A 20,953-nucleotide genomic window follows, 5' to 3' on the forward strand; every position below is an offset into this window, starting at 1 on the left:
ATAATAATCATTTCCAATCTCTAGTACAGCATTTTCTTGAGTGGAGAATCACAGAGAAGTAATTCTTTAACCACGATTGTCATTAGCTAAAATTGAAAACATCCTTAATATCTGTATAATACTGAGCGTGCTAGCATTTTGTTGGATAACAATTTCAGTCTCTTCAAGTTCTAACACTCAATTCCCCTCACTTTGTCATTATTTTGATGTTTAAAAAGCCTTATTTAGACACAAATCTCAAGCATCAGTTCTCTGTGAGGTATTTGTAACTTCTAAATTCCAATCATCACATAGAATGTAGAGAGAAGATCACAGGATTCAACATCAGAAATTCCTCCATTCCAATTCCTAGTCTCCAACTTACTAGCTGTGTGACTTGGGGAAAATAACCTCTCTCTGTCTCAGTTTCCACGTTAATAACATTCATAACATATTAATAATAATATGGTGGTTTGCATGAATTATGATATAAGTGCCAAGGATAGTACCTTAAGGAGAGTGTTTCATAAATGGCAATTATTCTCAGGCCTCAGTTTAGCCATATTGTTTTCATAATGCTCAAGATCAAAATTGGCTCCTTGGGAAAAATTATTACCTATAGAATAGTGTTTCTCTATAAAGCCTTTATAAATTGCTACTGCACAGGTGAGTGGTGTTCTTGTCTTTAAGAAAACAGAGAAGTGTTTTTATTGAGAAATCAATTGTACAGGGGGAAGTTTCACTTGTTTATACCCATCTTAGATGGGTAACAAGAACCTTATTATGATTCAAAATAGAATAACTCAAAAATTTATGATTTCCATTTTTAGAGACAACTAATTTCATCTTTGTTATATTTATTCAAATATTCCAAATATGCACTTTTGGTATTATCTAATAAATTTATGTGTCAATAAAGTTTTTCATTTTCTGCAGTAAAAATATTTGCTCTGTCTCAAAATTCTTGAAATCAAATATTTGTAACTGAAATTCTCCATTAATATATCTATGCTACTGATAAAACTTGAAGTTTCTCTTTTTCCCAAAAAAGGAAAACTTAATAATAGGACCTTACATATTATCCAAAGGTTAATTTCTTACTTTAACAATATTATCATTAATAAAATATATTTTTAAAAGAAATCAATAATTTTGAACACTTTTGGTTATTAAGAGCTGAAAAATAGAATAACATTTATAAATAAGAAAGTTCAAAAAACTTAAAAATAGAAAACCCACAGGAACAAGGGTCACTTGATTCATCAATGTATGTGTGCTACTAAATCTGTTCTTATACTCCTCTACTCCTTTAGAATGACTTGTGTCAAAGTCTATTCTAAATTCTGATTTTAAGGTTTACTTTTCTTATAAGTAGGAATTAAAATGTAATGAGTTAATTTGTCCATTCACAATAGCAATGTTCAGTGTAAGCTACTATCTGGCGTCTAAAAATAAGTTTATTATTGATTAATCATCTCAACACAATGTAATGATATAAACTAAATTCCATTGCTATTAATGATCATTTTTTAACCAGGTAATAATATAAATGTCCCAATATGAATCTCCAATAATGAATAAAAAGTAGTGGAATTAAATTACATCCGGCCAAATAATAGCAACTTGTTTCCCAAACAACTCAATAGGGCTATTGCATCTAAAACTCCAGCTGGTTAAGAATCACCTGGAATGCTTGTTAAAATGCAAATCTGCCAGTACTACTGATTTCAGAAATTTGTGGTGTTGTCTGGGAACAAGAATGTTCAATAAGATCCCCAGATGTTGCTAATGCAGTTAGCGTTATCAGGTTTGAGGACAGGCTGAACAGAGACCCCAATTTGACTGGAATATGCTCTATGTTTGTCTGTGGTCTTGTATACATTTGTATAGTGCCCCTTTTACTCTCAAAAATGTCTGAGATTGCGTTATAGCTTAGTTAGCCCTATCTAGAAACTACAATTTAGGAACCGGTATAGGGTAACTTTATTATTGGTCTCATGATTCTGGCTTGAATTGAGGCATGTTACCTACAGGTGCACAGAGGGGCAGTTATTAGGCAAACCACTAAAGGGTCTTCCAAGGTTTCACCTCTTTATTTTGGACTTCCCAGCTGTTTTGAATCCTCAGTCCCCTGAATTCCAGTGTGTTCATGCTTCCTGATGACCCAAAAGATAAATTCATTACTAAGGTGTTCACTGGTTTGTAAATTTGCTTATGATGAAAGCCCATATTCTGGGAAGGAATAAACATTACTATAAGGGACTAAATTACCTATTATATCAGTACAGCTCTCAATAATAAAGAATTAAATTTATAATTATAAATTGTCTATTTTTTGAAAGTAGTTATCAGAATTTTGAATGGAAAATTAGGGAATTCCCCCACTGATATTTTACATAAAATTGTAATTTATGAATCACCTACAATCTTCCAGTTCTTACCCAATGTCAGATAATTACTAATTGCTTTCTTAAAAATATGAAATAAGCCAGAGCAAAAAAAATTTTATAATTATAGAAGGTGTAATAAGTACTTAATGGGCTTTCCTGGTGGTGCACTGGTTAAGAATCCGCATGCCAATGCAGGGGACATGAGTTCGAGCCCTGGTGTGGGAAGATCCCACATGCTGTGGAGCAACTAAGCCTGTGCTCCACAACTACTGAGCCTACACTCTAGAGCCCTTGAGCCACAACTATGGAGCCCATGTGCCGAAACTAATGAAGCCCGAGAACCTAGAGCCTGTGCTCCACAACAAGAGAAGCCACCACAATAAGAAGCCTGCACACTGCAAGCCCCAGCTCTCCCCAACTACAGAAAGCCCAAGAGCAGCAACGAAGACCCAATGCAGCCAATTAATTAATTAATTAATTAAAAGTACTTAATGAACAATACTACCTCTAAGATACTAGAGAAGTGGTGGGAGGTTTTCTTTGGGGGGGGGTGAGCAAATGACATTTCTAGCATCCCTCAATCCATATAACATAATCTAATACCTGGGCCCAAGTGTAAGAGACATATAGAAACTGAAAAACAGCAAGGATTTAAGGTAAGTTGTGCTGATAGACAGGTTTTATGACAGGAGTTCAGAGAATAGTCAAGTTTTGAAAGGAGTAAAGTGGAAAAATATAGACTGTTTTGTAGCATTTGCCAAACGTGTTCTTTGGAGAGAAACAAAAAAGAGTACCAAAATGTTTTATTTTAAGTGATTTTTACTTGCATGTTCATGGTTATATTGTGGTTCTATTCTCAAGGCCACTCTGATTTTACTCTGCTGAGTCTTTAAATAAGAAATACTTTGTAAAATACCTGACACAATAAAAAATAAAATTCCTGAGTAGAAACATCACATTACAAAAATGCAATGTAAAGATAAAGGAAGTTTTAAAAAATATAAATTATAAATTAGAAAATAAATGCTTGGACTAAAGATAGTGTGGAGAACCAATTTGAAACTCACAAGCCACAATCCAGGAATATAAGTTTAAAGGTGCACAACCTCATCTCCAGATTTCTGCCTTTGGGAATATTGAAAGAGGAAGTAAATCCTCATATAAACTGCTTAAGTTGCAGACAATTAATTTCAAAAGAATTCAAAGTGCATAACGTAGGTACGTCTTTAATGCCGGAGCATTATATCACTAACAGAAAATTTTAATAAAAGGAGAAAGTCTTCTTGAGGGAGGAAAGTACCTGTCAGGAAGTATTTTCTCCACTATTAGATAAAACATGACTTTCAAGGGGACTTCCCTGGTGGCACAGTGGTTAAGAATCCACCTGACAATGCAGGGGGAACAGGTTTAAGCCCTGCCTGGAAGATCCCACATGACTCAGGGCAACTAAGCCCGTGCACCACAACTACTGAAGCCGGCGAGCCTAGAGCCTGTGCTCCGAAACAAGAGAAGCCACTGAAACGAGAAGCCCACGCACCACAACAAAGAGTAGCCCCCTCATGCTGCAACTAGAGAAAGCCTGCGTGCAGCAATGAAGACCCAATGCTGCCAATAAATAATATAATTAATTAATTAATTTTTTAAAAAAACCATGAATTTCAAGAAATTTTCTAAGTGTAGAAAAGATTCTTAATCAAACTTTTCTTATGAACTACCTTGCCAGGCAATGTACAAAAACATATTTTGAATGAGTGGGAATGACTTATACTTGAAACACTTATTGTCAAAATTAGATTCCTAAAGTAAAGTGCCTGTTTTCTAGGTATAGAGGAAGTTACTCATTGAAGCTACAGACACTAATTAGTGCTGACCACCATGTCTCCAGAAAGGTAGAAAACTACAAATTTAACAAGGTAACAGTTACTGTACATATCTGTTATGGGATTGCTTAAAAGCAATAGAATTACACTAAAATACCATGCATAGTTTAGATATAAATAAATGATAGACTGGTGTTGACATTTACATAAAGTGTAACGACTGAATTTGTTTTCATCTAATACATTTCAGGTACAGTGGCAGCAATGGATTAGGAATTCAATATGACTCCCACAAAAGGTTTGAAATAACATGGATTCAGCCCCAATAAATATATGCTCAATGTATGGTTTATAACGATTATCTATTGGACACCAAAACAAAACAAAACAAAAAAGTCATTTATAAAGTTAGGGTATTCACTTTCTGCAAATGATTTTAAAACATCCTGGCAGAACTAGAATAAATGGATAAAAACTATTTTAATGTAACTTAGAGGATAATTTAAATTTTTTCAAAACTAAATGAATACATACACAAATAGGTAAAATATTACAGCTACCCACCTTTCCAGAGGAGTTCAAAGAAGCTTGTGAGTCTCTCTTTGAATCTACAGATTCAGGACACGGAGGAAAGCTGGGGCTGAAGGCCATGAGGTCGGTCTTGGGCGGCCCCTCCCCAGAGCACACCCTCTGCCGCCTCTGCTGAGAATAAGACAAGCTCCCCACCGCGCTGGAGCACACCAGCCTGGGCTTCCCGGGCCCGCACGCGCCCTCGCTGGGAGGTGCCGAGCACCGCAGCGCCGTGTACAGCAGCAGCGTGAGCACCAACAGGCTGGACACCGCGCAGATGGCGATGATCAGGTACACGTTCACATCCACGAACGCCGTCTCCGCGCCAGCGGCGCCCGTCGAAGCCCGCGAGGAGGCCTTGGGCGCCTGGCCGCTGTCCTCCAGCGACAGCAGCACGGTGGCCGTGGCCGTCAGCGCCGGCTCGCCGTGGTCCTTCACCAGCACCAGCAGGCGCTGGCGCGGCGCGTCCGCCTCGTCCAGGGCGCGCGTCGTGCTGATCTCGCCCGTGTACAGCCCCACGCGGAACGGGCTGCGCGCGCCCCCCGCCGCCGGCTGCAGCTCGTACGACAGCCACGCGTTGTAGCCCGAGTCCGCGTCCACCGCGCGCACCTTCGCCACCACGTGGCCCGCGCCCACAGACCGCGCCACCAGCTGGCTCAGCGCGCCCGCCGCGCCGCCCGGCCCTGGAGGCAGCAGCGCGGGCGCGTTGTCGTTCTCGTCCAGCACGAACACCTGCAGCGTCACGTTGCTGCCCAGAGGCGGCACGCCCGCGTCGCGCGCGCTCACCTGGAACTGCAGCAGCTCCAGCTCCTCGTGGTCCAGCGGCTGCAGCGCGTACACCTTGCCGCTCTCCGCGTGCACCGACACGTAGCTCGACAGCGCTCGCTCGCCCACCCGCCGCTCCACCAGCGAGTAGGACACCAGCGCGTTCTCGTGCGCGTCCGCGTCCCGCGCCGACACCGTGAAGATGTGGCAGCCGGGCGGGTTGTTCTCCTTCACGAACACCGTGACCTCGGGCTGCGCGAACGCGGGCGCGTTATCGTTCACGTCAGCCACCTCCACGGACATGCTGGCGGTGGCCGACAGCGAAGGCGAGCCCCCGTCGCGCGCGATCACCACAACTTCATAGTTCGCAACGCTCTCTCTATCCAGGGCGCTGTCCAGCACTAATGAATAGTAATTCTTGAAAGTGGATACTAGCTTGAAGGGGACCTGGGGCGTTAGTGAGCAAGTCACCTGACCATTTGCACCTTCATCTCCGTCAATCACGCTGATCAGGGCAATGATTGTTCCCAGCTGTGCATCCTCTTTGACAGGGAGCCACAGCGTTTTGATAGTCAACCCTGGAGCATTGTCATTAGCGTCCAAAATTTCCACAAGAACTGTACAGTGACCAGCCAGGGGTGGGAGGCCTTTATCGATAGCCTCTACTCGAATTTTGTAAGCTTTTCTTTCTTCAAAATCGATATCTCCTATTACTGTAATATCCCCACTTATGGGGTCTATGTAGAACTTACATTTTATACCGGGAGAAATGTCACTAGAGAATGAGTAAATAATATCCCCATTCAAGCCTTCGTCTGAATCTGAGGCGTTAAGTTTAATTACCAACGTTCCATTGGGAACGTTTTCTTCTAATTTCACCGCATAGAGTGTTCTATCGAAAACTGGAGCGTTGTCATTGGCGTCCAGCACTTTGATGAGTAACTGAACGGTACCAGTCAGCTCAGGCTTGCCTCTGTCAGTGGCCGTGAGCACTAAATGAAGTTCCGGAGACTCTTCCCTGTCCAAAGGTTTGCGTAATACAAGACCGAGAGGTTTTACCTGTTGGTCGGTGGTTGGTACGTCCAGAGAGAAATACTCATTGGAGCTCAGCCTGTAAGTCAACAGAGCGTTCTCTCCCGTATCTGCGTCGGAGGCGCCCTCTAGTGGAAACCGAGAGTCAAGCGGCCTGGATTCCGCGATAAACAGATTCTTTTGTGCTCCCGGGAATGCAGGAGGATTGTCGTTAATGTCCTCTACCTCCACCTCCACATGAAACACTTGCAGCGGCCGGTCCACGATCACCTCCAGGTGGATGCTGCACTCCGCGCTCCGCCCGCACAGCTCCTCCCGGTCGATCCGAGAATTCACAAACAAAATGCCATTCTGCAGATTTACCTCCAGAAGATCCCCGCGGCCTTTGGAATCCAATTGGAACAAGCGGGGCACCAGCTCTGTTAACTCCAGCCTTAGGTCCTGGGCGATGCGGCCCACGAAGGTGCCGTGTTTGGCCTCCTCCGGGACAGAGTAGTGGACCTGGGCCCTCCCTGTCTTCCAGGCTGTGAGAACGATAAACAGTAGCAGTAGATACCGGTCCCTTTGGTTGCTTCGACTTGCACACAGCATTTCAAATACCGGAGCTTTTTTCTGGTTAGCGAAAAATTTCTCAAAACTAAGGGAAATCTTCTGATCCCTTCAGTCCCATCCTGTTGTGTTCGTCATTGTTCTGAACTAGGAAACAATAAAAGACTGAGGCATCTTTCCAAAGCCTAAAAGATGGCTGTCGTCTTGTATCAGAGAATTTCTCGGCGGAGAGTGACATCACGTGGCCCAAAAAGTAAGTACATATTCCGTGAATAAACATTACACGATTATCCGGAAAAGTTTTACTTCATTCTCTGAATTTTTTCTCAATCCTTGATGAAATTGAGGACAACATTTGTCTTATTGGAGGCATTCTCGTGAACTAAGTACCTTTAAAAGTTTAGTATAAATGAAAATTGTAGGTTTTTTGTCACCTGAGAAAATGCTCCACACAATTTAAAAATAATCATGGAAATGAAGTGACAATAAAAATGATTAAACAACCAGGAATTTTAAATTGGAAAATTCATTGTGTAATTCAGGATCTCCCACATTTATATATTTAGGGTTTTGTGTAGAAGATTTTGATGACTTTCTGGGGTTTCTAGGAGTCCCTACTGATGAAAAAGAAACTTGCTCATGTCTGAAAAAAAATCTAGAAAATTAAGCAACAAGTTGGGTATTTTCTTAAATAATTGTATGAATTGAATATATGTATAATATTTTAAGAAAATAATTTGCTTTACTATATTGTGTATGGAGAAAGTCTTCTATATTTTTCTCTTTATTAGAATTCATATAATTTGTTTCCAGAAATGTATTTGCATTCCTATATCTATATAGTTCAGTTTTTTCCAAGGCTTAATATTTATGAATATCTCTTTTAAAAATCCCCAATTTAATTTTCATTATTTCTTTTCATAATATATTTTAATCGTTATTGTTCCTCCTTAGTAGGTAGGCCAATTTCTGGTTTTGAAGTTATGCTTGGTATTCTTTCCTCAGTATTGATATCCACTTAACAAGGAAAGTTCACTTGTGAATTCTACTCTCATTCCAAACTGCAAGTAGATTAATTACATGTAGTTTTTAGTGCTTCTCAAGAGTAAAGTTTTAAATTAACTATACTCCGATATAAAATAAAAAAATTTTTAAAGGGTAAATGCAAAATTACCACAGTTTATGGTGCCATTGATGTTTCTGTATATCTTTCTTTTCTTTCATATTCCTACAGCTACCTGGCTAAGAAGCATTTTTAACTAATTGCTGTTATCCTTGATTATTGCAGTAGCTTCCTAGATTTTCTTTCCATCCAACCTTCCAAAACACGGTGTTGACTTCTTTCCTCAAAATCTTTTGATAGTTCCCAATTCACTCCTGAAGAATCCAAATTTCTTAATCTACTACTCAGAGACTTAGTCTAGTACTCAAAATCAAGAGATATTTTCATATCACTTTTTTCCCTTTATTCTATGTGAACCATATGTTTTAACCACAGTGGACTATCCCATGTTTCCAGTCACATTAAGGTCTCTGTGTGTCTTCAAGTTTGCTTAATTTTCTCCTTCATAGAAATGTGTAGGGGAAACTTATCCATTTGAAAACACCATGCCCCTTCAATTGTTTCTTTGAAAAGGCAAATGAAGAATGATTTTCTTTCAACTGCAGCCCCACTTTTGTGTCTGTTATAACATCTTGTCTTTCCTTTTATGACTCATATATTTTTAATCTGAAACTTTTTGAAGTCAGAGGCTGGGTTTTGATAATTCAGTGGTTTCTGGCATGCTGACATGGTCTTGGAATCCTCTAAGGGTCCTACTAATGTTTGATGAAGACTAATGACTATATTTTAAAAATTATTCTATAACACTCTATATATAAATGGCTTACTTCCTTGGTTAGTAGGAAGTAACTACTACGAACTTTTAAATCAACAAAACATAGTGTGTATTTCTTTTTAAGGAAGAGAAAACACTATTAATGGAAAAGAACAAAGATTTCAAACACCTGCTCATACTTCTGATTTGAAGCAATTTATAAGTATGCAAAAAGACATCACTGTCAATACGAGATAGTCTAGACTTTCCCTGAGGAAATTTTATCTAAATAGCTTTCTAGATCCAAAAAGGTTTTCTATACCCATAGTGCTAATGGACTTTCCAAAACCTGTGAAAACTGACTTTTAGATGAATTTTTAAATCTATCACAAAGAATTCAAAACACTGAGGCATTCTAGGTTAACCTGAAAATACTTTCACAAGAGATAAATTTTACATAAAATGAAAGTAACATGGAAGGTCATAATGACTTTCCAACATTTAAGTTTTTGTTTTTCCAATTATGAACTCCTTGTACTCCTTTGAATAATAGTAACTAAGTTTTGTTATGCACATAGTACTTGCCATACTTTTTATAAGAAATTTTATAGATACTTACTTGATTCAAAAATTTATACTCATCATGCATAGGATGTGAAACCAAGGAATTGAAGTAACAAGTGCTTTATATCAAAGGCTATATGAAGAAAAACTGGTAGAGATGGAATTTTAATTCATGAAGCTTCAGGGACCACAGTATTTAATAACTGAGCCCTGGTACCATTCAGTTTAAGAAATATTTAATAGCTAAAAGCATTGCATTGATAGAATAGTGAAAAGTATTGAAATGTAATTGTAGATATTGATTTCCTCTTTGTGATAAGCACACCCTCAAAATGAAATTCAAATATCAATTAGAGAGTTGGCGGAACAAAGAATTAAAATGATTGAAATGATGAGAGTTGTCAAATAAATGGTAGGTGGTGGAATGGGTCTTCATTTCTAATTAAGGATTTTTTTAAAAAAATGAATTAAACATTTAGGAGGAGAATTGAGTAAAGCTATACCTGAGAATCAGGTAGGCATGGAATAGGAAATCTAAGAGTACCATCAGTTTCACAAGGAAAAAACTCCATATTTGATTCAAACAGTACAGTAAAAATAAGCATATATAACAATACACAGCCATTTAAGTTGAGGACTAAAATTAAAATTATTCCTTTTATGTCACATTCTTTTAATAACCAAATAAAATGTAGGCACTGATGGCATTGTGAGAAATATAAAATAAATCACAGAGTAATACTGCTTTCAGATTACTTACAGTTGAGCAAAGGAAATAAAATGAGTTAATAAATTATTACACTGCTAACACAATATTGTAAAGCAACTATACTCTAATAAAATTAATTTAAAAATAAATGATTACACTGCTGATCATAATTGATAAAAAGATTAAGAAAATAACAAATTATAAGAATTGAGAATTCCAGAAAACCTTCATTCCATTCCATTAAATTCCACCATTCTCTGCAAAGGAAGATGCTCAAAATCTAGGACTAATTAATATCAAGGCAGGTCAAGAGTTACAAGAAGAAAGATTTTAGAAAGACAAAAAGGCGCAGTGGTTAAGAATCCACCTGCCAATGCAGGGGACACGGGTTAGATCTCAATCTCAATCTCGATCTCTGATCTGGGAAGATCGAGCCCACATGTATCGGAGCAACTAAGCCCATGCGCCACAACTACTGAGCCTGCACTCTAGAGCCCTCGACCATAACTATTTAGCCCACATGCCACAACTATGGAAGCCCGATTGCCTAGAGCCCGTGCATCACAACAAGAAAAGCCACCTCAATGAGAAACCTGCACACCAGAACGAAGAGACTGATTTTTATCAGTCTAAAAGCAATTATTTACTATATTTATATCCTCAAAAAAGGTTAAATTATTGACATGACAAAAATTATCTGATAGTAAAGCGTGTATCTGGATGTGGTAAAATGTTCTCTTTGATATTGTATTGTAAGGAGTATTAAATATTTGTGGGGTTTTTTTTTTTTGGCTGTTTGTCTTGTGGGATTTTATTTCCCCTACCAGGAATCTAACCTGGGCCCCGGGGCAGTGAAAGCACGGAGTCCCCAGTTAATTCTCGTTTTTATTTTTATCTGACCAGTAATAAATATAGGAAGAAAACTAAAATGGAAACATTTAAAATTTGAAAAGAAATTATTATTCTTTAAGCTGCTTAAAATACAAATAGAGAAACACTATATAAATATAGTACATATAAAGTTATAGATATATCTGTATATCCATATCTATATACCAACCTAAGAAAGAAAAGAAGAGAAAATGGATGGACTATGATCTTAAGTGAGTAAACTAAAACTAATCACCAGATAATATATTTAAATATTAGCATATGCAATAAAGTTAAAAAGTACATACAATATATAGTCATGAAAAATAAATGCTATTTGGAAGAATACATATACATTAGATGTTAGTGTTCAAAAAGTTAGGTATGACAAAGGATAAAATCATATTCAGTAAGAAGAAATTCATCCAAGGAAAATTTGAATTTCAGTAGAAACTCAGCTTGTGGAGAATGGTTAATAATGTCTGATGGCACTGAGAAATAGAAACGAAATTCGCTATATACACATGTATCAAAATCATCATGTTTTACACCTTATATGCAATGTTATATACCAACTATGTCTCAATGAATCTGGGGGAAATAACGATTAATTTTACATATTAATAAACCACAATAATGTTTAAATATTGAACTGTGAAATTGTGCTATTATATTATAAAAAGAAAAATAAATGTGAAGTACTTTCAAAGTAATTACAAAATTTCATCATAAATATTTTTAAATATAATATAAATGGACTTACTTCCGTGCAATTATCAACATTTAAATCTTGATGCTTGCCAACATCCTCTGAAACTGGGAACGGAGGAAGGCTGGGGCTGAAGGCCATGAGGTCGGTCTTGGGCGGCCCCTCCCCAGAGCACATCCTCTGCAGCCTCTGCTGAGAGTAAGACAAGCTCCCCACCGCGCTGGAGCACACCAGCCTGGGCTTCCCGGGCCCGCAAGTGCCCTCGCTGGGCGGCGCCGAGCACCGCAGCGCCGTGTACAGCAGCAGCGTGAGCACCAACAGGCTGGACACCGCGCAGATGGCGATGATCAGGTACACGTTCACATCCACGAACGCCGTCTCCGCGCCAGCGGCGCCCGTCGAAGCCCGCGAGGAGGCCTTGGGCGCCTGGCCGCTGTCCTCCAGCGACAGCAGCACGGTGGCCGTGGCCGTCAGCGCTGGCTCGCCGTGGTCCTTCACCAGCACCAGCAGGCGCTGGCGCGGCGCGTCCGCCTCGTCCAGGGCGCGCGTCGTGCTGATCTCGCCCGTGTACAGCCCCACGCGGAACGGGCTGCGCGCGCCCCCCGCCGCCGGCTGCAGCTCGTACGACAGCCACGCGTTGTAGCCCGAGTCCGCGTCCACCGCGCGCACCTTCGCCACCACGTGGCCCGCGCCCACAGACCGCGCCACCAGCTGGCTCAGCGCGCCCGCCGCGCCGCCCGGCCCTGGAGGCAGCAGCGCGGGCGCGTTGTCGTTCTCGTCCAGCACGAACACCTGCAGCGTCACGTTGCTGCCCAGAGGCGGCACGCCCGCGTCGCGCGCGCTCACCTGGAACTGCAGCAGCTCCAGCTCCTCGTGGTCCAGCGGCTGCAGCGCGTACACCTTGCCGCTCTCCGCGTGCACCGACACGTAGCTCGACAGCGCTCGCTCGCCCACCCGCCGCTCCACCAGCGAGTAGGACACCAGCGCGTTCTCGTGCGCGTCCGCGTCCCGCGCCGACACCGTGAAGATGTGGCAGCCTGGCGGGTTGTTCTCCTTCACGAACACCGTGACCTCGGGCTGCGCGAACGCGGGCGCGTTATCGTTCACGTCGGCCACCTCCACGGACACGCTGGCGGTGGCCGACAGCGAAGGCGAGCCCCCGTCGCGCGCGATCACCACAACTTCATAGTTCGCAACGCTCTCTCTATCCAGGGCGCTGTCCAGCACCAGGGAGTAATAATTCTTGAAAGTGGATACTAGCTTGAAGGGGACCTGGGGCGTTAGTGAGCAAGTCACCTGACCATTCGCTCCAGAATCTCGGTCAGACACGTTAATCAAGGTGATGGCTGTGCCTGGCTGAGCATCCTCTGAGATAGGAAGAGACAGGGAAGTGACAGTCAACTCTGGAGCATTGTCATTAGCGTCCAAAATTTCCACAAGAACTGTACAGTGACCAGCCAGGGGTGGGAGGCCTTTATCGATAGCCTCTACTCGAATTTTGTAAGCTTTTCTTTCTTCAAAATCGATATCTCCTATTACTGTAATATCCCCACTTATGGGGTCTATGTAGAACTTACATTTTATACCGGGAGAAATGTCACTAGAGAATGAGTAAATAATATCCCCATTCAAGCCTTCGTCTGAATCTGAGGCGTTAAGTTTAATTACCAACGTTCCATTGGGAACGTTTTCTTCTAATTTCACCGCATAGAGTGTTCTATCGAAAACTGGAGCGTTGTCATTGGCGTCCAGCACTTTGATGAGTAACTGAACGGTACCAGTCAGCTCAGGCTTGCCTCTGTCAGTGGCCGTGAGCACTAAATGAAGTTCCGGAGACTCTTCCCTGTCCAAAGGTTTGCGTAATACAAGACCGAGAGGTTTTACCTGTTGGTCGGTGGTTGGTACGTCCAGAGAGAAATACTCATTGGAGCTCAGCCTGTAAGTCAACAGAGCGTTCTCTCCCGTATCTGCGTCGGAGGCGCCCTCTAGTGGAAACCGAGAGTCAAGCGGCCTGGATTCCGCGATAAACAGATTCTTTTGTGCTCCCGGGAATGCAGGAGGATTGTCGTTAATGTCCTCTACCTCCACCTCCACATGAAACACTTGCAGCGGCCGGTCCACGATCACCTCCAGGTGGATGCTGCACTCCGCGCTCCGCCCGCACAGCTCCTCCCGGTCGATCCGAGAATTCACAAACAAAATGCCATTCTGCAGATTTACCTCCAGAAGGTCCCCGCCGTCTTTGGACACCACCCGGAACAAGCGGGGCACCAGCTCTGCCCGCTCCAACCCCAGGTCCTGGGCGATGCGGCCCACGAAGGTGCCGTGTTTGGCCTCCTCCGGGACCGAGTAGTGGACCTGGGCGCTTCCTGTCTCCCAGAGTGAGAGAAGCATAAAAAATTGCAGTAGTTGCCAGTTCCCCGAGTTGCCTAGATTTGAGCACATTTCAAATTATTGGGGTTTTATTCTAATCTTCGTCACTTGTGGCAAAATTTAGAGGAATCTTCTTATCCCTTCTTTATTATCCTGATGTGTTCGCCATTGTTCAACCTCCGGATACTAAAACAGGTTGGAGACTCTTTCCAATGTGAAAAGAGATGACTTAGTTTTGCCTTGAATTGAGAGAATTTCACGGTAAAGAGCGACATCATGTGGCCCAAATAGCAAGTACAAATTACAAAAATCAACTTTATATTAATAACATGCAAAGTTTTATTTCAATCTCTAAATTTTTCCTTTATTTTTGTTAAAGTATAGGACAATATTTCTCAGCTTGCTGAAGGAATTCTTGGGAGTTGAACTTCTGAATATATAGTGTGACCATAATTGTGGTTTCTTCATGCCTTTAAAATATGTTTTTACAAAATATTTTAAAAAGAAGATAAAACTCTAAGTGACAAATCAAATTATGTTAGCAACCCTAAGGTTTAAAATCCTTTGTTCAGATTTCAGGAAACTCCATTTTCTTAGATTTCTGTTGAGAAAATTCCTGGTCTCTCTAGGATTCTAGGATCTCAAGAATCTAATGGAAGGAAAATGTAGAAAGGTTGTTTGTTTTGGGGAAGCCAGGAATATAAGCAACTAATTCAAATACTTTTCTCAAGAAAGCACAATAAGAGTAGGCTTGGGGTATTTTTGAAAAGGAAGAATTTTTATTAAGTGAACTTTTTGAAGAAGAAGTAATCTGAATTACTCTTTTCATTATAATTTATATGCTCTGTTTCAGGAGTTTATGGTACTCATATCTTTATTCCTTTCATCCTTTCTAAGTCACATGTTTTATGAATATCCACCTGTTTTCACAATCAACAATATGATTTAGATTATTTACGTTATGATATGTTTATTTCATTAGCTAAATGTTGGTACTCATCTGTCATACTTAAAGCAGTCCTTTCATTAAGCTTGGGGTGTTTTATCCTTTTTAGTTCTCCTTAACAGAGCAAGTTTTCTTGAAAGTTTCACTTCCATGTTTCCAACTGCAAATAAAATAATTACATATGTATTCTAATGCTTTCCAAGTTTAACATCTGCCTAAATGAGCTTTAAATATTGCTGCTATCCTGAATTATTGCAATAGCTTCTTATTGCATCATCTTGTCACAATTCCATTTATTCTTTTTTAAATAAATTTATGTATGTATGTATATATGTATGTATGTATTTTATTGGCTGTGTTGGGTCTTTTTTTCTGTGCATGGGCTGTCTTTTAGTTGTGGTGAGTGGGGGCTACTCTTCATTGTGGTGTGCCGGCTCCTCTTTGCTGTGGCTTCTCTTGTTGCAGAGCATGGGCTCTAGGCACGTGGGCTTCAGTAGTTGCAGCACATGGGCTCAATAGTTGTGGCTCATGGGCTCTAAAGCGCAGGCTCAATAGTTGTAGCGCACAGGCTTAGTTGCTCCGCGGCATGTGGGATTGGATCCATCCCGTGTCCCCTCCATTGGCAGGCAGATTCTTAACCACTGCACCACCTAGGAAGCCCCATTTATCCTTCTTTTAATCCTGGCAGACATCTTCCTGAAAAGCACATTTTATCCCTATGGATTCACACCTTTTGACAGCTTTCAAATGACATTAGAGGTGAGTCAAAATTTCTTACTCAAGTACTCAAATTACCCAAGAGATTTTTTCTCATGTTATTTTTCCTGCTTTATCTCATACTCCTCCCTATGGGAGCCATATGTTTTAACTTATGGAGTATTTCCTGTGTCCAGACACATTTGGGATTTTCTGTGCACTTTACTTAAGTTCCTCTGTTCTGAAGAATACCTATTATACTTAATATTCTCCCAAAGGAAAATTCTCCATTTAAAAACCACTAAAAATATCATAACTCTTGAAGGGCTCCTTCAACAAGGGAAACAGGCAGATATTTTTGTTCAATCTAGTCAGAGTGACTTACATTTCTTATACCTCTCATAATATTCTGTCTTCTAAGTTGGTCATATTTATATATAACAGATATCTTTATTTTCTATCAACTTCTTGAAACCAGGGGTTGGGTCTTGTTAATTCAATGATTCTTGGCACAACATTATGTTCTTAGAGACCCTCCTAGAATATTTTTTAAATGTTTACTCAAGGGTGATGCCTATGGTTCTTTATTCCCCAAGAAAGCATACTATTTTTTTCAGGTTGTTAGATATTGCTATCTAGACAAATGACCCTCTTTATTAATTAGTATAATAATACCCATTTGTCACTTTTAAGTACGTGTTTCAAAACCATTGTGTGCTTACTTATTTTTAAAAAGCAGAAAATACTACTAATGGTTTCTATCATTTCAAGAGTCGAAAATGAACACATTGGGAAGCACAAACCCCAATTCAGCCTTCTGATGGACCCTGGGCAACTTTTAAATGTGGGAAAATATGCCACTCCAGTTTCAGGTAGTCTAATACTTCCTGGAAAATCATGGACAACACAGAAAGTTCAAATCAGCTTCAGCAAAGCAAAAGCATCTTCAACAGCTTAAATGCTCTTTTTTTAATCCAAAAAGCTTTTCCACTGCCAAAGCCTTAATTCAATTTTCAACATTGAAAAACTGACTCAAATTTTTTCAATGGCATTCAAAATGTTAGCGCCATCTTAGATTAATTGGGTAGTTATGGCCTCCCTATGAATAACTAAACAAATAGACTTGACATAAAATTAAAAAAATAAGGAAGCCATAATGATGACTTTCTAGATAGCCATGATGACATTTTAGATTTTCCTATTCCTCTTCAGAATATTAATAGCCAGACTTTATGAAGCACTTACTATTTAGCTAATACTATCATAAGCACCTTGTAACTATCAACTTACTAAATAGTTCAACAATTACTTGTGGTAGGTATTACTATTTATCAAGCCAACTTTACAGAGGGAAAACTGGAAAATGAGAGGTTAAACAATGCTGCACAGAACAAAATTCGTAGAGGATGGAATTTAGACAAGGAAGGATGGCTTAAAAACACAATTAACACTATTCTATGCTTCCTGCATGTAAGAACTAGTTCAAATCATAATACAGAGTGAATAATGAAAGTGTTAAATTAGAAGAAATAGCTCTCCATGCAAAGGAACCCACCAAGTCAAACATAAATAAAGGATTTGCAATCTCTGAGAACTCAATGCAGATTTTACAAGAATTTACTTGGTCAAAGCCCAAATTCTGTTAAATTACTATTTCTCTGATATTTGGATTCCTGATAAACTGAGCAATAACCATTGGTGTCACATGATAATTAAAAGATTGTGAAATTTCCCCATTTACTCTTTCATCCTGATCTGAAGTATTCAATCTGATAGCTAATATTCTGTACTTTATTTCTAACTGGCTTAAGAGACCAACAAAAAGTGAACACTACAGACTCTTGGAATCACCAGGCCCAAAAAGGAATTTAGAAGTTAAGATATGACGGATAGGGTCCTTGCACAAAGTGGATAACTTTAAAGTGTTGGCCAAACAAAAGCCATCAGGAAAGGAGAGGAAGAAGAGGGAGGAGCAGGAGAAGAAGGAGAGGAAGAGGAGGAAGAAGGAGGAGGAGGAAAAGGAGGAGGAGGAGAAGAAGGACTAGGGGGTGGAGAGGGTGGGGAATAAGGGGAGGAGTGGGGGGAGGAAGCGGTGGGAGGAGGACGGGGAGGAGGAGAGGGAAGCAAAGAAAGAAAGGAGGAAGGAAGCTGGAAGGGTAAAACTATAAGTAATAGAGTGACGTTGAAATTTCAATACATTATTAAAAATGTGAGCACTTAATATATTATTAAGGTTTTCCCAATCTTTTGCTATTAAATATATTGTTTAACATATGTAGAAATATATCAACAGATAAATTCCAAGAAAGAGCTTAGTCTAAATTAATAAATAATTAATTCAAAAAAATGAGTAAATGCAAAATAACTCTCCTGAAGTTTAAATGTAAAGAAATGAAAGTTCTACAGGACAAATAAGAAACAATACTACCAATGCGAATTGTTAAATGAACCACAAGTGGATATATGCAAAGAAATTTTGAGTTTGAAGACCAAAATCTTGAGGTTTAGAATGATGTTAATAACTTATGATTATGCTTTAAGTTAAGATTAATAAACCAAAGAGATTATAACAATTAACAAAAAAGAAAAGATTATACAATGTAAAATTATTCAAATTTTTAAAAATAGTAAAGAGTAAATAGAAACTTGAGGAAAACAATAACATTTCAAAATAAATATCAACTGGTAATTATGAAAATTCACACTTACTTTGGAACAATGATCATCATTTAAATCCTGATGCTCGCCAGTATCTGCCGCTACTGGACAGGGTGGAAGGCTGGGGCTGAAGGCCATGAGGTCGGTCTTGGGCGGCCCCTCCCCAGAGCACACCCTCTGCAGCCTCTGCTGAGAGTAAGACAAGCTCCCCACCGCGCTGGAGCACACCAGCCTGGGCTTCCCGGGCCCGCAAGTGCCCTCGCTGGGCGGCGCCGAGCACCGCAGCGCCGTGTACAGCAGCAGCGTGAGCACCAACAGGCTGGACACCGCGCAGATGGCGATGATCAGGTACACGTTCACATCCACGAACGCCGTCTCCGCGCCAGCGGCGCCCGTCGAAGCCCGCGAGGAGGCCTTGGGCGCCTGGCCGCTGTCCTCCAGCGACAGCAGCACGGTGGCCGTGGCCGTCAGCGCCGGCTCGCCGTGGTCCTTCACCAGCACCAGCAGGCGCTGGCGCGGCGCGTCCGCCTCGTCCAGGGCGCGCGTCGTGCTGATCTCGCCCGTGTACAGCCCCACGCGGAACGGGCTGCGCGCGCCCCCCGCCGCCGGCTGCAGCTCGTACGACAGCCACGCGTTGTAGCCCGAGTCCGCGTCCACCGCGCGCACCTTCGCCACCACGTGGCCCGCGCCCACAGACCGCGCCACCAGCTGGCTCAGCGCGCCCGCCGCGCCGCCCGGCCCTGGAGGCAGCAGCGCGGGCGCGTTGTCGTTCTCGTCCAGCACGAACACCTGCAGCGTCACGTTGCTGCCCAGAGGCGGCACGCCCGCGTCGCGCGCGCTCACCTGGAACTGCAGCAGCTCCAGCTCCTCGTGGTCCAGCGGCTGCAGCGCGTACACCTTGCCGCTCTCCGCGTGCACCGACACGTAGCTCGACAGCGCTCGCTCGCCCACCCGCCGCTCCACCAGCGAGTAGGACACCAGCGCGTTCTCGTGCGCGTCCGCGTCCCGCGCCGACACCGTGAAGATGTGGCAGCCGGGCGGGTTGTTCTCCTTCACGAACACCGTGACCTCGGGCTGCTCGAACGCGGGCGCGTTGTCATTTACGTCTGCCACCTCCACGGACACGCTGGCCGTAGTTGACAGCGAAGGCGAGCCCGCGTCCCTCGCTGTCACCAGTAGCTCATAGTTCGCCATGCTCTCGCGATCTAAGGCGCTGTCAAGCACTAGCGAATAGTAATTCTTGAAAGTGGACACCAGCTTGAAGGGAACATGGGGGGTCAGAGAGCAGGTCACCTGCCCATTGGCACCTGAGTCGAGATCTGACACGCTAACGAGGCCAATGACAGTTCCGGAATGAGCGTCCTCTCGGACAGGCAAGGATATGGAAGTCAGTGTAATCAGAGGGACATTATCATTTTTATCCAAAACTTTCACTAAAACGGTGCAATGACCCGCCATGGGAGGGTGGCCTTTATCCTTCGCATCAATATGGATTTTGTATAAATTTACTTTTTCAAAATCTAAATTCCCTCGAATCGCTATTTCTCCAGTATTGGTATCTATTCTAAACTGGTCGCTAACTGTGGGTGGAACGAGACTATTAAAAGAGTATGAAACCTCCCCATTCTCTCCTTCATCCCTATCAGAAGCATTCACTCTGATAAGTATTGTTCCGCTGTCTGAGTTTTCGAATATTTTTACTTCATATTCAGACTGTTCAAAACTGGGAGCGTTATCATTTACATCTAGCACAGTGACCAGCAGCTGAACAGTGCCAGTGAGCTCAGGTTTGCCTTGGTCAGTGGCCATGAGGAATAAGCTATGTTCGGGAGCTTCCTCTCTGTCCAAGGATTTCCTTAACACGAGCCAAATTTGTGTATTGTCACCACCGTTTGTTTTCACATCTAGCGCAAAGTATTCACTGGAACTGAGTTTGTAGGTTAAGATGGAATTCGAGCCCACATCGGCATCCGACGCGCCCTCTAGTGGAAAGAGGGAATCTGGCAGCCTAGATTCGTAAATCAACATTCTTTGTTCCTTTACACGGAACACAGGTGGATTGTCGTTAATATCCTTTACCTCTACCTCCACATGAAACACCTGCAGCGGCCGGTCCACGATCACCTCCAGGTAGATGCTGCACTCCGCGCTCCGCCCGCACAGCTCCTCCCGGTCGATCCGAGAATTCACAAATAAAATGCCAGTCTGCAGATTTACCTCCAGAAGGTCCCCGCCACCTTTGGACGCCACCCGGAACAGACGCGGCACCAGCTCTGCCAGCTCCAGCCCCAGGTCCTGGGCGATTCGGCCCACGAAGGTGCCGTGTTTGGTCTCCTCCGGGACTGAGTAGTGGACCTGGCCGCTGCCCGCCTCCCAGGCTGCGAAGAGCAGAAGCGAGAGCAGGAGACACCGGAATCCCAGTCGGCCTTCAAGTGTAATAACCATTTCAAATACTTGTTGGCTTATTTCCATCAGAAGATCTTGTTTAGGTATTAAGATCAACCTC

The 20,953-nt window shown here is 42.1% G+C and overlaps 2 protein-coding genes across 2 annotated transcripts; both read right to left on the reverse strand.

Moving 5' to 3' along the window:
- Positions 1 to 20: 20 nt before the first annotated feature.
- LOC130842979 (protocadherin alpha-9-like) lies at positions 21 to 15,534 on the reverse strand (the record flags this gene model as incomplete). Its single annotated transcript, XM_057719666.1, is given in 5 exon segments — positions 21 to 86; positions 4,754 to 7,065; positions 7,068 to 7,080; positions 11,829 to 14,187; positions 15,518 to 15,534. Coding segments are annotated over 5 exon segments (4,767 nt in total), but the record flags the coding sequence as incomplete, so codon positions are not given.
- A 2,865-nt stretch (positions 15,535 to 18,399) lies between these two features.
- LOC130843061 (protocadherin alpha-6-like) lies at positions 18,400 to 20,919 on the reverse strand. The gene has a single exon (XM_057719741.1). It carries the CDS (start codon positions 20,917 to 20,919, stop codon positions 18,400 to 18,402), a length of 2,520 nt encoding a protein of 839 aa, XP_057575724.1.
- Positions 20,920 to 20,953: the final 34 nt, after the last annotated feature.

The sequence above is a fragment of the Hippopotamus amphibius genome, chromosome 1, assembly GCF_030028045.1.
Source record: "Hippopotamus amphibius kiboko isolate mHipAmp2 chromosome 1, mHipAmp2.hap2, whole genome shotgun sequence".
In the NCBI taxonomy this organism is placed as follows: domain Eukaryota; kingdom Metazoa; phylum Chordata; class Mammalia; order Artiodactyla; family Hippopotamidae; genus Hippopotamus; species Hippopotamus amphibius.

What these genes read in the sequence shown, in the direction of transcription:
- LOC130843061 (XM_057719741.1), bottom strand. Translation starts at nt 20,919, where the DNA reads ATGGAAATAAGCCAACAAGTATTTGAAATGGTTATTACACTTGAAGGC.